The sequence below is a fragment of the Synchiropus splendidus genome, chromosome 5, assembly GCF_027744825.2.
Source record: "Synchiropus splendidus isolate RoL2022-P1 chromosome 5, RoL_Sspl_1.0, whole genome shotgun sequence".
Lineage (NCBI taxonomy): Eukaryota > Metazoa > Chordata > Actinopteri > Syngnathiformes > Callionymidae > Synchiropus > Synchiropus splendidus.
The window spans coordinates 20,692,085-20,712,432 of NC_071338.1; the positions used below are offsets into that span (position 1 = coordinate 20,692,085).

Below are 20,348 nucleotides of genomic sequence, written 5' to 3' on the forward strand. Positions count from 1 at the left end.
CATGTATGTTCGTGTTTAACAACTTAAAGCATCAATAGTTACAAAAATAAAATAGCTCTGTTAGTGCAAACAAAAAAAAAATGTGCCACAAGCAGCTGAGCGCAGCTGAAATGAAATCAGTTGGATTTTATGTTTTTCACATTGGATTATTTTAATAAATGGCTGGGCAAAGGGAAATGAAAAAGAAACATGAAGGAAGGAGAGGCAGTTTTCATGATGATCCACGTCTTCGGAGACTAGGATAAATGACTAGACCTGAAGACAACTGCCCTTCAGTTCTGAGATACAATACCTTTACACAGGCTCCAGAGTGGTCTGACAATCCTCAAGATGAGGTGGTCATGTGCTGAATGTAGACATCATCCCAGCCCCTGGCTTCATCACGTGGCCTGTTTCAAGCCTCCTCATTCAGCGCTGTAAAATAAAAGCAATTCAAAAGAAGACGAAACTGCTGCTTTTACCTTTCTTAACTCAGTTTGTTCCATTCAGGATTAGAACGTCCCATATTAACATGTTTTCAAGATCAGCCGTACAGCTGTGATGGGAAAAAAAGTAAACTTGCAACTTATAAATCGATTTTAGAATCTGACGTTGTGTACATACATTTTTATTACATTTTATTTTAAGAGTAATATGTTACCTAAAGTCACTCCACATGAGAGTTTTTCTTGAGCTGGTGCGGAAGAACATTGAATAAAAACAATTAAGGTCATACAAGGTCAAGACAAATAAAAATAATCTGCTGGGGATCCTTGAGATTAGACTGGAGTGCATCTGTCTTGATGTATAATATCCTTTTGCTTCATGTACAGCTTGTTTTATGGAGAAACGTGAACTGAAGCTAGAAATCTCTACACTACAAATCGTGTTGATCATGCCTCCATCGAATGCGTCGCGACGACTTTGAGCCTGGAAGCTGTTTTGACAGTGTCGCGGTCACGCTTAATCCAATTTCACTCTTGATCCAGATCCACACAGAGAACAGCATATCACTATTATTGAGCTTGCTGGGAGCAGAAGGTTGTGAATTCCCGCTGCTAATGTAATGTAGCAGGTTTGATTTCTCCACACGTCCATTCAGCCGGTTAAAGACAATGAACCTGTAACACTGCTGGGCTGATTTATCACTGAGTGGCTTTGGCAATTCATTTCCTCAACTCAAACAGTGTTAACAAGCTGTTCATGAAAACTCAAGGATTAATATCTTTAAATGTACCAGACATTTCATCATCACTTGATGGTATAGACCACCACCTACTAACACGTAAACAAACAAATTGTCATCCAGAAGTCCAACTGGCAGCAGAATCAGGTGCAAGTGATAGTCATCAAATTTACTGAAGAAAAAAGAGGGAAAAAATACACTTGATGCAAATGGCAAATGCATTGAAACTGAACGTCTCACTGTCACTCACAGCCCAACCGTGGGCCTCGGCTCTCTGGTTAACAATCCCTGGTATAGAGCATAAACCATTAGTTCCCCCTAAATGCGCTCAAATTGAAATGATGATTGTAGGGCTTGGGGTGTTTGAAAGTGTATCAATCGAATTCACCACATGCTGTAGCTGACATTTCATGGATGATGTGCCTCAGGCGTGAGTGTACTCAAGTGGAATGACTTGCAACTCGTGATACCCCCACTCTTTAAAGACTTTCCCTTCAGCCGTCTCTCCCTCTCTCTGGTTCTAGTGCGCTGAGGGTTTTAGATGTAGAGCTCCGACACACTTCTCATAGTTAGTTTATTTATTAGAGCCTATGATTCCAAGGAGGAGCGGATTATTCCATCTATTTGAGACAAATGGCCACATACCAGCTTGCGTCTATGCAGAAAAAGAAGAGGAAAGATTTCATCCCGTACTTCCTGGGGTTTGTGTTATTCTTGTATTGCACCGTCCATCTTGTGTCGTTCACAGCTAACACAGCTCAGGAAAAGCATTCTGCAAGGGTCCGCCGAGCCCTGGGTGAGTACATGTAACTTTCACTCTAAAGTCGGGTGATGTGTAGCATGTGGTGACCCAAGTGTGTAAATGAGCTGGAAACTAACAGAAAAGAGCGTAACTAAAGGCGTGTCATTTGAGGTGATTTTTTAAACCTGCCGTTTCAGAAAATGAGACGGAATGCATCAGACCTCAGTCTTCAGAGTTCCCTGAGGGGTTCTTCACGGTGCAGGAGAGGAAAGATGGAGGGCTTGTTATTTATTTTATGATCATTTTCTACATGCTGCTGGCGGTGTCCATCGTCTGCGATGACTACTTTCTTCCTTCACTGGAGGTGATCAGCGAGCGTAAGTCACGTTCTGTGTGCGTGAATTTTAGCGAGCTGTTCGTAACATGAAGTTTGTTTGGAGCTGGTGCGACAAATAAAAAAGCAAATACTGTTTGTCATGACTGAGGGTAGCAAAGTGCACCACACGTTATGTTGCCATAGGTCAGGCAGAAACCTTGCAAGAACCAGGCCAATGGAAGCCATATATGTAAGTAGTATAAAACAGTATGTACTAGCATCTTAATAACACCATCTGGAGTCTCAGCCACAGAATAAGAATGAGGTGTGTTTTACCCTCGACTTAAAGGCAATTTTTTTACATGGAGAATTGAAACACAAATAAAATCTGAATATTTTTTTTCCTGTTCTTGCTGATCAGAGCTGCTGTCCATTCACCTTAAAACTCAGGTATCAGTCTTTTGGGTGACACAACAGTGGGGCGGAGGGTTAAATATGAATACTTATTGGAGTATCAATGTTTTTGACAACTGTGCCGTCGTGTTAAAGTTGTGCTTCAATGACTTGTCAAGAGTGGAACTGCCAGAGCAGTTTACAGACCTAACTAATGGAAGCCCTGAGTAAGATTGGCGGGGTGTTATTTCACATTCCAAAGCGGGACCAGTCTGGACTGAGATTATGTATATCTGATGGAACACCAGAGTAATTCCCAGAGGAAGAAAAGCTGCTGTGGTGAAATGAAAAATACATCACTGTTGCTCACTGACGCATAAATAAAACACAGTTCGGGAATTAAGTTGCCATGACATTTTGGTTACTGGTGGAACTGCTGTCCGATGTAAAACTTAACATCGCTTCTCTTCAAACACTTAATATTTGAATGAAATTCAGTGTCATTTGAAATGAACAGCTGTGTGTTGTTGTTGAGCTGTTTGTGCCAGTCTTGTTTGGACAGGTGAGACACAGCAGCCCTGATTTTAGCTTCTTATTTTAGATGACTTGTAGAGATTATTTGGTATTTTCATTCTGTATTCATCATGATACAATTTTCTTGTTCAGCAGAACTTGGGGCAGGATTATTTACGTTCACAATTGAGGCAGATTATGGGTGTCTTTGGCCTCATATAGTGATGGTAATGTATAAGGTCAAGTCCACTTTTGAATCTGTATCGAAACATGGAACAAAAAAAAACACCCATGAGTATCATCATATCCAGCAATAAAATTAAAACTGCTTATCTCCTCACCGCTATCATGAAGTGAAACACCTCTCTTAAATTGTAAAAATATAGCACCAACAGTGAGATTTATTGACTGTTATCAAAACCCCCTTCATTCAAGGGGGTCACCGATTTAGATAAGATAAAATGTTAATGATATCATGGAAAGGAAAATCATGACGTGAAGACTGATACAAAGGTTATTACAGAGCAATTATCAAATGACACGTGTGGACGTTACACCGCCACTGGGTGAAAAAACGCTCTGAAATAAACAACATTTATTTCAGCGCACATTTGTTTTGTGTTTGGCTTCAGGTCTCGGACTCTCGCAGGATGTGGCAGGGGCCACTTTTATGGCAGCTGGGAGTTCAGCGCCTGAACTCGTCACCGCGTTCTTAGGTACATTACTGCTTCATATAAACCTACAATCATGCAGAGTACTTAGGTCATTGTCCTTTCAGGTGTGTTTGTGACCAAGGGAGACATTGGGGTCAGTACCATAGTGGGATCAGCCGTCTATAACCTCTTAGGAATCTGTGCGGCATGTGGGATCTTGGCGCCAATGGTGAATTCGCACACTCTGCTTATGTTGATGCTTATGTTATCGCCTTCTTTGCATGACCTACCTTTAATGCTATGCTTGCTACAAACAGATGCACACTTACTAACTAGGTCAGTGCTGGTAATGATTGTGTACATTGGGTTTTATCACCTGTAGAACATTTATTTTTGTTTCCTCTATCAGGCAGGTCGCCTCACTTGCTGGCCTCTGTTCAGGGACTGTCTGGCTTATGGCATCAGTGTTGCCGCTGTTATTGCTATAATCGCAGATAACAACGTGTACTGGTGAGTTACGACGCAAATAGAAAGTCAACTTTGCACTGTCATCTAGCACAATACTGGGAAAGGCAAATTAATGTGCTTTATGGCGTCCTCTTTGATCCATTGTCTTGCGACTGGAGATGGAAATAAACACTTGCAACACCAGTCCACTGACATCAATGCACAGACTGTAATGTACTTTAGTTTAAGACTCAAACTCACTGCCCTCGGGCCACATGAGGTCCTACATTGAATTACTCCTCTGATTCGATTTTTATTGTAAGAGTCAAAAGACGCCACTTATGAACCAACCCATCCTCAATCCCAAGGCGTCCTATACTGACGAAAAAGGTAGCCTTCAGCGTTGCATACTGACACATTGGCAGCGTGACACATGAAAAAAAAGTAGGGTGGAGTTCGGGTAAGCTATGAGATGGTGCTCCATTTGCTCTAGGTTTAAAGCCCATAAAATGGCCGTGCGTTGTGGTGCACTTCACGCTCCGTGACATGCAATCCACCCCTGGAGCTACATGGTAGCACGATGGAACGCACGGATCCATGCTGCCCCGCCTTTTACGCTGAAAGCTGCCTTTTTCGTCAGCATAAAGTCCACCTTCCCAACATCAGTGTATTATGCGATGAGAGTGAGGATGGGTTGTATGAACACGCCATCGTGGCAGTTGTTTTCAACAAGACAGACGGCCAACAGAGCGGCATGGTTGACAGACGGTCCACTTCACCCGCAGGTACGACGCTGCCAGCCTGCTGCTGGTCTACGGGGTCTACATTGTGGTTCTGTGTTTCGACCTGCGCATCAGTGAGTTTGTCCTGAGGAAGCTGAGCCCCTGCTGCACCTGCTTGGGCAAGGGCTCCGGAGAGAGGACGGAGAGGGAGCCTCTCATGGGCTGGAGCGATGACACGGGTCTTCGAGTCCACAGTCGATCCAGGACTGACAGTGGGATCTTCCAGGATGACTCTGGGTACTCGCATCTCTCACTCAGCCTGCATGGACTCAACGAGTTACCTGAAGGTAAAACACCACTGACTTCAGGGGGTCACACAATCTAAACATGCAAATATCATTGGTGGAAAATAATATGACATCCATGATGATCACTTGTTTAAATTCTTTGCTTAGCCACTGCACTGTTTATTATTCATGCTATACACATCACTGCCCGTGTATAGGGAATAGTGTTGCAGTCAAGGCCACACCAACCAAGAGACCAAGACATTATCGAGAAGGGAACATATCGAGACCGAGATAAACCAAGAGAGTGAGACGAGACCAAGTCGGTGTATATAAGGAGTATGAAAGTGATCCACAAATGAGAGGCAGTGGGTGCAGGTACACATTGGTGAACCAATCAGGTGTCTGCTGAAACAGCACCAGACAATTACCAATCTTCACTTAACTGGTAAAAGTTTGGAACAAAACATGCTCCCATTGTGGCCCTCTCATGGATTACTTTGAGACCGCAGATAAATATCGAGAAAAAATCGAAATCCATAGGCTGCACATGTATTTTGTATTTCAGATAGCACCCTGTGTTACGATCAAAGGCAAAACACGACATGAGACAGTTGCACTATAGGTATACTAACTCATTCATAAAACACACTACAGATGTGGCTTTTAGCCAGAACGACTTCTGTTTCGTCGACAACACGACTGTTTCCTATTGCGTTCAAGTGTTCTTTGAGAGCAGTCTATCCTACTCTGACACGGTTTTAACCCCCACAATAAAGGAGCCTTGTTTGTGTGACTGTTGCAGAGCAGAAGAGTGTGTTTGCCGTACCGGAGAATGACTTCAAGAGGATTCTTTGGGTTTTATCGCTGCCCATTATCCTCCTGCTCTTCCTGACCGTGCCCGACTGTAGAAGGAGGTTCTGGAAATCGTGGTTCATGGTCACCTTTTTCATGTCAGCCGTCTGGATCTCCGGCTTCACCTACGTCCTGGTGTGGATGGTCACTGTTGTTGGTAAGAGCCAGACTTCAGAAGCTGCCTGCTGTTCCCCTTCACCATGGTCTTGACATCAAAGTGGTTGTGTTAGCTAGGGATGCACGAGTCACCTTTGTTTTTAAGTTGAGCTGCAGATCATGTAAGCGCTTTGAGGATCATGTTGTGTGAAACTTGTGAGAGAAATTCTCAGAGTAGAATCACATGTTGGTCCGCTGGGTAATTCCTGAAATGCCATTGTCCTGAACAGTTAAGACGGGGGCTTGTTGTAGGTCCAGTGGGCCATGTGTTGAACCAGCCGCCCCAGGATTACAGCTCTGAGTACAGTCATGTGATGGCACACGGAACATCCACAGGCAGAATAGCACAAGCCTCCAACCAGACAAGTGAGATGGAAGCTAGGATTTGAGTCCAGTGCAGCCTTGTCATGTGACGCAGAGCAGAGGTTTACTGAAGAATCATTGTTATCCGGCGTGCATCACGCAGTCTCATGGGGCCGGCCAGTACATCAAGAGGGCAGGTGAAGTGTGATCATTTTCTGCAGCGGACCTGAGGTTTCTAATGAGAATGAAGACACAAATTCATATGTACACTAGTAGACTTGTATATTGCTGATGACATTTCGCAGTGACACTTTCGGTGATGGTTTGATTCCTATGCGGTCACAGGAGAGACACTGGGGATTCCAGACACCGTGATGGGACTCACCTTGCTAGCTGCTGGAACCAGTATCCCAGACACTGTTGCGAGTGTTTTGGTGGCCAGAGAAGGTATTATGATAATACAATAATTGAATTATCTAAGAGGAATTGTTCCATCTTGTTCTCCGTATAAGATAAATAAGGCTTGAGTTTATTTCATCTTAAAAAGACTGTAAAAACTGAATTCATTTTCCCTCTCCTACAGGGAAAGCCGACATGGCAATGTCCAACATCGTGGGTTCTAACGTATTCGACATGCTGTGCCTGGGCCTTCCGTGGTTCATCAAGACGGCCTTTTTGGACACAATTAATCCGGTGGAGGTCAACAGCACTGGATTGGTCTTCATTTCCGCAACACTCCTCTTTTCCATTGTCTTCCTTTTTGTTTCCGTTCATATTAACGGTTGGAAATTAGACTGGAAGTTAGGGGTCTGTTCTCTGGCCTTCTACATTCTTTTCGCCACACTGTCGATCCTTTACGAGCTGGGGATTATTGGAAATAATCCCATTAGGCTGTGTGGAGACTGATCCCCAACAAGTCCAGGATCTAAGACATGTTACAAGGAAACAACATAACTTCTGGAGCACAGCACTTTTGAAGCCGGTTTTCAGATTCTACAGAAGAATTTCTGTCAATACGGGTCTGCTCAAACAACCCACTACGTTTTCGCAACACACAATGTCATCTACACACACGGAGGTGTACCATCTCAACTCTAAAGCACAAGACCATTCTTACTTTGTTGAGGGAAGTAATAAAGTTTTTAAGTCAGCTTGTTTGGTCTTGATATTTTTTTCCAGGTGAGCCAACATGAACAAGAAAAAGGGATCAACGTCACTGATAAGCGTTTACGGGCAGCAGTTGACTCAAGCCAAGGAGGCCGAAGCCATAAATACCAAGGCACAAAATTTTCCACTCTTTTCCCTCTAAAAACAAAACCTCAATGATCAGGGAGGACGTGTGACTCGTCAACACCTGTTAAGCAACAAGTTTACAGATGAACCCGCTGGTTCCGATTCACTCGGGATTCAACTCAAGAGATGTCAGCCAGCAGGTTTAAAAATCAAGCTTTTATTTGTTCAAATAAACTGCCCTGCAAATTAAAAATGGTTTACAAAACAAACAATAAAAGCAATGCAAAGAATATCAACACAAAAGACAGACTTCATGGATGGTATGTGTGGTGTTTTTAAAACAAAACAAGAAATCACTGGCAGAAGGGCTGAATGTACAAGTGTGTCTGACACGCTCTAAAAAAAGTTTCACGCGTTGCGATCGAGGCGCACGTCCACCTCTCGGCCGTTGATCTTGGTGCCGTTCATCATCCGGCAGGCTTTCTCTGCGCTCTCTGGACAGTCAAACCTGACGGTTCCACAGCCCTTGGACTTGCCGTTCTCCATCTTGATCTCCGCATACATCACATGGCCTGCAATACATATCAAGTAAGCATCTCGGAAACGAAGATACAAACACTCAACCCAATGTTTTGCTGAAAAGAAGAACCACCTACCACATTGACTAAACTTCTCCTTTAACTTTTGCCAGGTCAGGTCATAAGAAAGCTGCAAGCAAAGACACTTTAGCACTGAAACAAATCCAAGCCTTCCATTCCTTAAGAATTGATGCTGAGTGAATAAATCAAATGTTTCAACAAAACAAATCTCGCTTACATTTCGCACAAAGATTTGACAGCCTCCTTTGGAGCCTCCGCCCATGTGGCCCCCTCCACCGCCTCCGAAGTTCCCAAATCCACGGTTCATGTCCATGCCCCCTGACATACCCATCCTGTCAAAGCCGGAGCCCATCCGGTCCATTGACATGTTGCCCATTCCCCCACCTGCAATTAATGCAGACAAAACCAATTCTAGATACAGAAAGAATATTAATCAACATTTTAGTAAATGAAATGTAAATCTACATGATGTCTCGAAACAATGCTCAGGTTTTGCATATATCCATTTTTAGTCGTTCATCCCATTTACACCTGCCATCAAAGTCATGCTACAATCCCAACCGCTGGGGCCTCTACAAACCTGCTGACTGTGTGAAACAATATTCACAATACAGGTGACTTAACAGACATGGCCTGTTCTGTCGTACATGATACTACTACTAATACTACTGATAAATCAGTCAATGTAATGACTGCATGTGGCGGGACAACAGTGGATGGTATGTACAACATAGTACCTACATGCTAACATCTATCTGGATACACTGGACAACCAGCAACAAAACACGACGGACAGTAGTGTCTGAGCGGCGACCGATGTATGTTTGAACGTCACAGTGTTTCATGCCAGTTGTAAATGGGAGGCATTTGAACATAGCTGAGACCAACTCTCTGACAAGCAACCGATTTTTCCGGCCTTCTACTGAGCATTGTTACGAACATTCAGAAACTTAAAAGGTACAACAGCTAATAGTGAAATTTAGTTACCTAAGCCAGCGCCCATGTTGCCCATGCCTCCATTACCCATTCCTCCTCCAAATCCACCACCTGCAACAACGGAAAGTCAGTGATGGTGGGACAGAAAACCCATTACACATGAAGGCGAAGAAGTGCTCAAAGTAGTCACCCATTTGTCCAAAATCTCCATATCCTCGATCCATCCCACCCATGGCAGAACGGAACATATCTTCAAAGGACAAAACAAAAAGGATCAAAAGGATTGTGGAGTCTAGTCACATCTAGATCAGGGGAGGGGAAACCGGTCCTCAAGGGTTTCTGTTCCAACCAAGCAAGTACACACAGTTTACCCAATGAGCAATCAGCCCAAACAAGAAACACCAGACTGACAATCAATTGACTACAGTCTTCAGACACCTGATGGGTGATGCGGTGTGTGCTAGTAAGGTTGCAACAAAACCTGCATCTGCACCACCCTGGCCATTTGAGGACCGGTACGATCATCCCTGATCTAGATGGCTTTAACTGTGGATTGAGATCACTGTCGTACCTCCCATTCTACCAGCACCCCCCATGTCTCTGCCTCCAAAACCACCCATGTTCGACATGTTGTCCATGCCGCCGAAGCCACCACCACCACCGCCGCCGCCACCTCCACTCATTCCTTCCAGGAAAAGAACATAGTCAGCACAGTTATCAGGACTCCATGAAAGGCTTCAGCAGATAGGTACCTCCTCCTCCTCCTCCTCCGAGTCTCATCATCCCACCAAAATTTGGACTGTCCATTCCTATTGGACAAGGCATTCCGTCATTCTCCATCACAAGTACAGGTTTATACAAAGTCCTTTTGCATGTATAGATCGCAGACATCCTGTCAACTTCTCAAGCATAATACTTGGCGAACATCTCAGTCACCCGCGGGTGACTCCAATGAGACCACAATCACAACAGGATCAAGGTCAGAAAGACAACTACCGCTTGATTCAGAACACAACTTCTGAACATTCCAATATCTTTTCATCTTGATCATGGCATTACATTCACCATCCACATGCATTAAAGGAGAAAGTGCATCTGAAATATCAACTTATAATCAAATACAATATAGATGCAAATGCCTCTATTTAGCAGGGATGCTGCTGTCAGGATTTTTGCTGCCAATTACATGGATTGACTATGAATTTGTGATCAAAATGATGAGTCCTTCTGTGGACATGTGAAAAAAATGCACTGTGAAATCATTTAAATTCAGACACGTTTTTATATAGCTCTTAAAGGAGAAGGAAAAACAGAAAAACCTTGCAGAGTGCAGCAACTATTCTGTCAAAAGGACAACTGAAAAACATTGAATTTATGCTTTGCTATTACACAAGATGGTTATGAACTGTGAGGAAGTCTCTGCTCCTGAGTTGCTAAAAAGGCTCTCAGGCTACATTCATACTGCAGGACTTAATGCTCAATTTGGATTTTTTTGAGAAATCCGATTTTTTTCAAGGTCGCTCACATTTCTAATGAAAAGTCATACTTTCTTGTATGTGTGAACTTTATATGCCTCTTTTATTACTCTATCGTCTGTTGGCGTTGTATTCGACTGTTCACATTCACATACATTTTTATTATTATTATTATTATTTTTAAATCAGACATGTAGCACAGTGCTAAAGCTTCCACTGACAGAAAAATGCCACTGACCTCCAGGACCACCTGAATTCATATTTCCTCCACCACTCAAGCGATTGGCGTTTATGGGCTGTCCACCAGGTCCAAGTCCCATTCCAATACCACCTAAGCCACCTAAACAGAGCAGACGAGCCGTTATGGAAATGCAACACTTGACAGGAAAACTGAAAGACTGAAAATTTGAGGCCATGCTTACGTGGTAGCTGCGGTGTTTTGTCACCTGAACGGAAATCATCAAGGGGTTGAGTTTTTTCATCCTATTAAGACAAAGAATCATGTTGCAGAAGTCACATTTCACTTAAAATGAACCGATTAGAATTAAAAGAACTCACCATTTTCACATGCATTGGTCGGTCAAATAGCATCTGCCCATTGAACATGGCTTTTTCCAGAGTCAAGGTAAACCAGACAAATGGCTGAACTGTTAAGCATGTGTACTTGGAAGGGCTAAGTATTGAACTCAAAGGATACATATCGCCTGCACAGCCTCGAGAGGCTGTTCAAAAGTCACAGTTCCCATCCCACGACTCTTTCCATCTTTATCCTCTTTCACATCGGCACGTTTAACCACACCGGCCATGCTAAAGACCTCCTTTAGCTTCTTCCAGCCCACCTTGAAATCAAGCTAAAAAGAAAAGACCGCATTTTAGTTTCCATGCTTAATGCGCACAACATTGATTTAGAGAAGTGTCTTCTCACATTGGCAACAAACACTGTATTGCCCAGACGCCCGGCTTGCAATCCCAGAATAATTTCTGGAGGGATGTTGGGATTATTCATGATGGAAGGGGGGATATTGATGCCTCCAGGTCCCATGTCCTGCATGCGCCCCACTTGTGGTCCACCAATGCGCTGCAGCACGCGACGAGCGTGTTCGCCATCAGGGTCCTGAAATGGTGACAACGTTGACACTACTGGTTGGACTTTTGCAATTCGATGATGCAGTAATGACAACGGTTTTCAGCACAATGTAGCAAAAGTGTACTACTTAAAGTCTGTGGTCTTCAAAGACAAATGAGCTTCTCCTGAAGCATGTGAATTCACAAGACTGTTGTTTGACATACCTCCTTGATGTAGAGTGGTCTTCCACTGAGATCATGCTTGTTCATTGTTTCAATTGCCTTTTTCACATATTCTTCATCTTTAAACTCCACCACACTATGGAATCAAAATAAAAAATTTCAATTAAACCAGTGAATTGGTAAACCTAAATGAAAATAATTATGTGCCATCTCTTACCCACAACCCTGAGGGAGGCCACATCAGGACGCAGAAGCACATCCAAAGAACAGGGTGCAGATGAGAGACAGTTAATAAACACATCCACAACTGCGGTCAGGTTGCTATTGATGTACTCCTATTTCACATCTACTTTGTTGGCCATAGTCAGTCCACTGGTGGGCTTTGGCCAGCAGTGCAACACATGCTTAAAAACATGTTCTCTGATAAATATTTAACCAGACATTGGTTATACAAAGAATTTTAACAACTGAAATCAGACGGCAGTGATAAAATTATTAAGCATTTTTCATAGCACGATAAAATTGTAACATCAGGTTTTCCATACATTTGTAAAAAGATATCTGGCGCATCTCAAAAATGCATGTCAGCTATTATATGTGTAGGGAGATATAAAAAGACAGACTCAACAATTCCATTTGGGAAATGGCCAAAGAAACAAAAAAGTACACCAATTAAAAACACAACAACAAAAGCTAAACTACAGTCTTGCATTTTAGCTTTCCAAAAATCAACAGGACATCTCCCTTGAAAGTGAATATCAATCATTAGCCAACTATCAGGCTCTAACAACATAGACTCTCCAGTACAGTGACATAGTAAGAGCCAAAGCACAAAAAGGACTAGATTGAAAAGAGCCACCTAATGGGCTAATAGAACCTGGTGCAGCAAGTTCGCCACTTCACTTACCCTTGACTTTCCTTCTCCATCCTTAAAGAGCTCCACGTATGTAACCTCACCAACTACATGAGACATACAAAGGAAAAAATACCAAAAGAACAAAATAATTTAAATCACCAAGTCTTCAAGATGCCGTGGGCCTTGGCAAAGCCTCTACAGATGGAGATGTCCCATTAATGATCAACAGTCACCCCAGACCAACATCCCACCACACAACACCATGCCTTTCTGGGCAGTGACTGATGCGCTCACAGGCCAAGGCCAGAGTACACAGCTACAGTTAACCTGGGAAATTCAAGACACTTCAACAGTGATCAGTTTTCAACAAATACCATTTGCAGCAGTTGATCATTAAGGCTCACCGTTCACCTTCGAGGGCACTACGGACCCACATCATAAAGCAGCAGATAGCAGTTATTTCATGTGTACAGTCAGGGTTCACCTTGCAACAGATGCAACACAAATCGTACGACAGTCTGTTCTTCATAAGACTGAAATTTTACGTTACAAAACTGACAATACCATAACGGCTCATTACAAAATTGCAGCTTCCTTTTCACACAGACATTACACCCCGACAAAATTCGGTTCCAAAATAAGGTTAGAATTCCAATAGCCATGAAGAAATCACACTATGCCCTGAGAACTAGTTGCATCCAAAGTAAGGTGGAACTGAGTGGTAGAACCTGGGGAATCTATGTATTTGTTAAACGGTGAGAAAGCCTCTTAATAAATTACCTTTTTCCCTCATTAGATCTTTAATTGCCTGCCACTTCACATCATATGGTATGTTGCTGACAAAAACACGGTTCCTTTGCAGAGCCTTCTTATCTCCAGCAGATTTGTCTTTGTAAGGATGGAAGCGATTTCCTCTTCGGTTTGACTTGTCTTTCGGGTCATACTTATCCGGCTGCGACTGGGAGTCCTCAGCATCCCTATAAATTAAACAGGGCAGAGTATTAAAGGGGGCAAACAAGAACGAGCATATCATGGTACATGTTAGGCCTGACATGTTTTTTCTGATTCAAATAAACATCGCCATATAACACAATGGGATTTTTGAATCACTAAGGCTGCAAAACAGAAAACAGAGGTGCACAAGAATGCGATAGAAAACCTAGCAACTTGCTGCACCAGTCACAGAGGTACCGCGACATGACAGCAGACTGATGACTAAGCAGGAGCAGTTCAACAACAGACAAATATTATCTGCCTTGTGTAACCCATTTCTCAAATGTTTGTTCTTTATTAGGTTATCACTTTCCTCCCAGTCCATGGTGTCAAGGGACAAGCGCAGACGGCGCTGTTGTTGTGCTAATGCTGCAGTATAAAGTGTGATTCAAAGTCTGCATGAAGAAAAATTATTTCCATTGTACACCACACTAACGTGAGACCCAGTCGAGACGTGGCAAAAATTAGAAGGCCCATGTGTAGGGAGTTTCGGTGAAATGGGTTGGATTTATACTATCCTTTTTTGTTTTCATGCGCTGCAGTGCGTTGTTCTTTTCTCTGATTTAATTTAATGATAATTATATGTTTTTACAAGGCTTGAAGTCAATTTTTTACAGTGTAGCAGTGAAACAAATACTTGAGTAATTTGAATGAAAAAAAAAAACGAATCCGATTTTTTTTGCCTAAAATTTCATTTTAAATTACAACAATCTTCGACAAAACTGACAAAAACTATCATAAGCATAAGAGCATTTCCGCCTTGATGGGAAGTGAAGACAAACACAATGACGGCTCCTCTCATCATCAGAACAGCACGTCTTTAATGCTGCGGGAGTTCGATCATAGGACTGTGGTCAAGTGAGCTTCCACCCAGCCAGCAGGCATCCAGATTGGAGCCATGGCCTTGGAGCAAGGTAAACTGAACAGTGCAACAGTGTAATCCATAGACATGTGCCCACTTCCAAACAATCATTTCAACTTCAGGGTAAATACTTGATTATTTCATGTGTTGCCAATTCTATTTGTGTTGTAAAACAAACACTGAAAAAAGGACATCACATCAAATTTGTAATTGCTCTTTAACTGAGAAGTTTTTTACCCCATTAATAGGAAATATTCTGTAGATTACTCAATGGCTGAATCAATCGAATGTTTTTTTTTTTCTTGTGGCAGTTCAATAGTTAAAGATATGCTATTCATATAAACACATGCGTCAATTCATCTCATTTCATCATCATGAATGATTTTCCCCACTGTTGATTATAACCGAGCTTGTGATGGTCATACTACATCATAATTTAAGGGCGAAAACAAATTCCCTCCCCAGGCACTGCAAAAATGTCAAAACCAGTCACAATTCAATACTTTCCCCAAATCGTTCAGCCCCACTATAAAAGCTAATAGAGTCCCTTTCACGCTACAGTTATTGTTTTTCCAACAACGAAGTCACCAACAGAGTACAGCAATGATTTTCAAATGCTTGTCCCCCATTTCAATCTTTGTTTATGCTCCAACTAAGAGGAGCATTTACATTGTGCAGTGCATTACAGTGTGCACTCGGTTAAACCAACCGAGTAATCATGAGTGAGATACTTGACTCATTCATATATATTCATATATATATATATATATATATATATATACATATATACATATATACATACAAGTAAATATCTAGCTAACGAATTATTTCGTGATGAGTTGTTCATTGATACGATGACTGAAACAATCCCCTCTGGAGGCCTGAGCCGCGTTGTTTACCGACTTTTGAAACCGTCGTGAATAAACGTGGGGTTTCCACAGTTAAGAAAGTATAAGTGTATTACAGTACGTGAAAGAGAAACAGCAAAACGGCACGATAGAGAGCAACAACAAGCTAAACAGCACAGCGGCTAATGGTGGCTAGCTACGACAGACCCATTTTAGCCAGGTTGGCTAACGGCAGCACAAAGAAGGAGGAGAAAGAAAACACTTATTCACGTTTTCACGCCGTTGGTAGTATCGTCCAAATGGTCATCCGGCCCTGAGGCAACAGCTTCGTTGAATTCTTCTAGTTTCAGGTCGTCAGGATTCAGGGCGTCTGCCATGTTGGGTTTGATTTAACGCAACACAAAATGCCCCAAACACGAGAGCTGCGCAGTTCAATATGAGCGGCAGGCGCGCGTTAAGCAAACATCGCGAGATTTGAGCGACGTTGCTAGGCAACATCACGTCGCGACTCACTCAAAGAGTGACAATTCTTTATTTTACATTTGTGTGTGTGTGTGTGTTATCACATTATACAAACAACACAAGTAAAGGAATGTAAAGAGTATAAATCCATCATGTGTGATTTTCACAGAGGCCAAAAAGGAGAAGGAAATTGGCTGCTGTCTTGTTTGAAATATGGACTCTGTCATAACAAAACTGACTTAACTTCACACTGTGCATAATTCAAAATAAATGAGCCAATGTGAAAACAAATATCATCACAACAACGAAGTGAAATCAAGATGAGATTAAATAAATACTATAATACAAAGCACACATACACTACATACCAGTGACTATGACAACACAACACTGTGAGTCAGGACAGTCACCGTCTGAGCTATAGATATTGGGCTCAGCAAAATCTGCACAGCATCATATCTGGGTTATTCATCAGGCTATGGCAGTAATACCTGTAATGTGCAATATTACAGGCAGCTAACTCACAGCGTCCAACAGTATTGATCCACAAACAGAGCCAAGCCAATTCATCATCCCTGCGACTTGTGATTGATATACTTTTTTTTTTTTTTTTTTTTTTTTTTTACCAGAGCGCAGATCATTGCATTTTCTTGGGACCCGAAAGACTCCTGAAAGTGAAAACATGCTTAACACAGCTATTGATTACAAAACCCATGAGTAAATAAATAATAGTGGTGGATATCTAACGATGGGTTGTTGCAAAATCATTAGTTGAATGAGGACACGTAGATTTTCTCTCTCACAGGCCAAGTTGAATCGTTTCAGCTCAGGGACCTGAGGATTAGTAATGATATAATCCCTTCAACTTCATCCCAGTAATTGAAGAAATGTTTTGTGGAGAGTTTAATCCAGTAATAAGTGTTAATGGTTCTGAGTGTGTCATTTTAAGAGTCAGTTTGGCAGGAGCTGACACTTAGCTTGACTGAGTCTAGATAGAAATATGCAAAATAGAAGAGTCTGTGTTCCAACAATGCCCAAATTCAAGCGAACAAACACACCTTTTACATTCACAACACATAAACAGCATATTTTACATAGGTACTGCAAGTGCAGGAATCAGTAATGGTGCTGTTCAGCCCATACATATGGAAAACAGGTGGTCAAAAGTGACCAAATAATGTGTGATGTAATGAGTGAAACAGTAAGAATTAAATTGCATAGGATTAAATACATTCATTTAAATTCAAAGAAGATGAATAAAAAGAAGAGGACAAAGATCAAGGGAGGTGAAAATATACTTTATATAAATATAATATAAAATAACAACAACAACAACAACAATAATAATAATACAACACCAAGCAAAAATGATATACACTTAATAAACACACTAAACAAAACCACTACCACAAACCACAACTATTTCAATATTCATTCATGTTAGAAATTCATAAACCTTGAGGATAGTTTTCTGATTCCCCTCGCCAAAAGACTCGTAAGGGATCATAGTTCACCTGTCAGCAGCTCCTAAATGTGCCCTTTGGCAAAGCAAAAAAAATACATTGCTTTGGAAACCTTACTGAAGCCGCCCCTCTCTCCATATCCCTAGGCATTGTAAAATTTCCATTAGCTCGCATATTGAACGGTTACATAAAGGTAATAAAGAGTATAGCATCAGAATCAACTTGAGATTAGAGCCATGGGTCAGATTAACCGATGACTTTGCAGGGTAATTGACCTTTACCACAGTACAGATATTTCTTTCCAGTAATCAGGTCAACGAACCTACACGCATTAGATATGTGTGAAGACATGCTTCAAGGCAAACTCAATTTGGAGTTATTTGAATAAAAGATGGCAAGCATTTAGATTCTAAAAAGAAATCTGATCATACCATCTTCAACAGAAATACTTCTTTCTTCTACTATCACTCTCCCCTAAATGCTCGAGTCATGAGAGAATACATTTATCAGTGTAAAAGGCTTAAATGCGCTTGCGGGAAGCTTTATTTTCTCCTTTGCAGAATGACAACTTTTCATCAGTCTGAGACCTGGAGTAGAGCCACTACTTTGCTGGTGACAATAGCTGGTTTTAACACAAAGTTTTTAATGTTTCACAGGGACAAAGAACCCATGGCACGGTGGAACTTGACGAAACATGTCCTACCCTTACAAATAAATGCTTCCTTTTTAAGAACATTCCGGATTCATTCTTGACACATCTCGTCTCTGCTTGCAAGAACACAAGATTTGAAAGATTACTGCGAGCCATGATAATGACATGCCCTGGAGGTGATCACATTTCTGCAGCATTTCATTTCTATTTTAATTTTTAATGTAATTTTTATCCAGCTATACATATTTTAGTTTTTAGCTTCATACCTCTAAGCATAAAATTTGAAGTCGAAGAGATGAAGTTAAGAACTCTTTAGTGCATTCTAATGCGTAGCGTGCTAATGGCAGGGCTACTAAATATTAATTTCAAGATGTGACATTGTTTTCTTGTTAGTTTTTTTGTTTTGTTTCAATTCTTGAAACAGTCAAGAATTTAGTTTTGTTCTTTTTGTTCTTCTTGTAAAAAATAAACCAAAATATCATTTTTATTTGTTTGTTTCTGTATAATGTAGCCACACCTTTTGAAATAAACATAAAAAACTATTTTTCATAATATTTTTAGGATGTCCGAAAGTTGTGGCCCATAGAATGTAATTTTTTGGCCTCTGTACTGCGACCTTGCTTGACCTTTGTTTTAGATAAAATCAGCACAATCTGAACACGTCCAGATAGTTGCTAATAGATATTCGCATGAAGCAATCTTTTTTAGATAGTTAAAAGGCCTTTACACCGTTTTACAAGTCAGATGTTGTGAAAGACATTTGACGGATTTATGAGGAAAACGCAAATATCGATACAGTTCAATAAAAATTCAGAGGCTTCGAAGCAAGCTGAGAAGATAATAGACATGCCAAGAGTGTTTTATTTTTTACTTTTGTCAGCATGAAAAAAAACAAGATGTGATGCCCGAAATGTGTGAGAGGTGCTACACGATTCAGATGAGCGTTTTGTCTTTTTTAAAAGACATCGCCATCCGAGTTGGAGGTCATTACAACGATAACTACATAATAATGACAACTACATTATAACATTTTATAATTAATAATTTGCAAGGAGAGATGGGATTTGTTAGACTAGAAATGTTGGAGATGAAGATACCAGGTGAAAGGGGATGAAAACGACCACAACCATGATGCAGTTAAGGTTGAGCAAGGAGAGGACAAATGTGACAGATAAAGGTCTGTTACAGTGGAGGAGACAGACTCTCTGAGGCAACTGCTGGATATGTGGCTTTATTTCTCTCCACTGTCTGCTTGTCTGCAGTCCACTTGGCCATAAACAAAATTAATACATTGATATAAACTCATGCAGAAAACCTCTTAAAAGGCTTTGCTCATGGCTATTCGCTGCATTTACTCTGGTTTGTGGGTTGCATTAAAAAAGCGTTACAGCTTTGACTAGTTTTGTTTTGCTTTATACAGGTGACTTGAACATTTTCTACCTCTTATGAAGATTACAATTAGCAACCCTTTTAGCAAGACCCGTCCATCTACTTCCGCATCATGGGACCTAAGTTAACAAAACTCTATGGAGTCAATGGAGAGATAAAAGCTACTTTTGGATCTGGCTTGAAATATCCCAAAGAGCTCACATGTGATGTCTGTGAATTTGAGGCTCATTTCTTTGCTGCTCTTCGACCGGCATCAGCAGGTGCTTGTGCGATATGTAGTCGTGAACTACAATGCTACAGGCGGGACAAGCTCTGCAGGTTTAGTGAGGTCAGCTCATGTTTGTTAGCTTCTACCTTTGATAGTTTAGCACCGCGAGCATCTGCCTTTGAGCCGGAGCGGTCGGATTCTGCTGTGACATCATCCAGGCAATGTTTCATTTGTAGTCTAAATAGTTACGTGTTCACTAACAATGAAATCATAAATTACAAGACAAACATAGTCAAAACTCACATCATTATTTGTCATTTAAATTGAGATACAGCATGTGTGTGATCCAGGGCATGAGGCGAAGTGGACCACATTCAGTGGACGTCCATTCATTTTTTTCCAATCTTAGGTCCGGAAGAGGCGTGGCCTTTATTTTATATATGATTTATCTCAGGATTTAAGATTGACTGGCACATTTTTTTTTGTTTTTGAATAGCCTCTTGACCTTGAATAACCATGTTGAGCAGACAAAGTAGAAGCTGTCTCAAGTGGGGACACATTTCTTCAAGGCA

The 20,348-nt window shown here is 41.4% G+C and overlaps 2 protein-coding genes across 2 annotated transcripts; one reads left to right on the top strand and one right to left on the bottom strand.

The window, feature by feature from the left end:
* The first annotated feature begins 1,531 nt into the window (after nucleotides 1-1,531).
* slc24a5 (solute carrier family 24 member 5) lies at nucleotides 1,532-7,737 on the top strand. Its single transcript, XM_053865886.1, has 9 exons — nucleotides 1,532-1,961; nucleotides 2,105-2,284; nucleotides 3,762-3,845; nucleotides 3,908-4,011; nucleotides 4,192-4,292; nucleotides 5,015-5,298; nucleotides 6,044-6,250; nucleotides 6,898-6,999; nucleotides 7,136-7,737. The coding sequence occupies exons 1-9, from the start codon at nucleotides 1,799-1,801 to the stop codon at nucleotides 7,456-7,458; spliced, it is 1,548 nt and encodes a 515-aa protein (XP_053721861.1). The 5' UTR covers nucleotides 1,532-1,798; the 3' UTR covers nucleotides 7,459-7,737.
* A 249-nt stretch (nucleotides 7,738-7,986) lies between these two features.
* On the bottom strand, nucleotides 7,987-16,037 carry myef2 (myelin expression factor 2). Its single transcript, XM_053865887.1, has 17 exons — nucleotides 15,873-16,037; nucleotides 13,680-13,876; nucleotides 12,951-13,003; nucleotides 12,261-12,268; nucleotides 12,086-12,179; nucleotides 11,721-11,909; nucleotides 11,493-11,646; nucleotides 11,354-11,403; nucleotides 11,218-11,278; nucleotides 11,034-11,135; nucleotides 10,073-10,129; nucleotides 9,892-10,005; nucleotides 9,478-9,570; nucleotides 9,372-9,431; nucleotides 8,602-8,768; nucleotides 8,442-8,493; nucleotides 7,987-8,357 (listed from the first exon to the last, which is right to left on the bottom strand). Exons 1-17 carry the CDS (start codon nucleotides 15,977-15,979, stop codon nucleotides 8,194-8,196), a joined length of 1,722 nt encoding a protein of 573 aa, XP_053721862.1. The 5' UTR covers nucleotides 15,980-16,037; the 3' UTR covers nucleotides 7,987-8,193.
* Nucleotides 16,038-20,348: the final 4,311 nt, after the last annotated feature.

Coding starts and splice junctions, on each gene's coding strand:
- myef2 (XM_053865887.1), bottom strand. CDS start 15,979: ATGGCAGACGCCCTGAATCCTGACGACCTGAAACTAGAAGAATTCAAC. Junction 13,004..13,679: donor AGATCTAATGAGGGAAAAAG/GTAATTTATTAA, acceptor TGTCTCATGTAG/TTGGTGAGGTTACATACGTG. Junction 11,647..11,720: donor ATACAGTGTTTGTTGCCAAT/GTGAGAAGACAC, acceptor TTTTCTTTTTAG/CTTGATTTCAAGGTGGGCTG.
- slc24a5 (XM_053865886.1), top strand. CDS start 1,799: ATGGCCACATACCAGCTTGCGTCTATGCAGAAAAAGAAGAGGAAAGAT. Junction 3,846..3,907: donor ACTCGTCACCGCGTTCTTAG/GTACATTACTGC, acceptor TTGTCCTTTCAG/GTGTGTTTGTGACCAAGGGA. Junction 5,299..6,043: donor ACTCAACGAGTTACCTGAAG/GTAAAACACCAC, acceptor TGACTGTTGCAG/AGCAGAAGAGTGTGTTTGCC.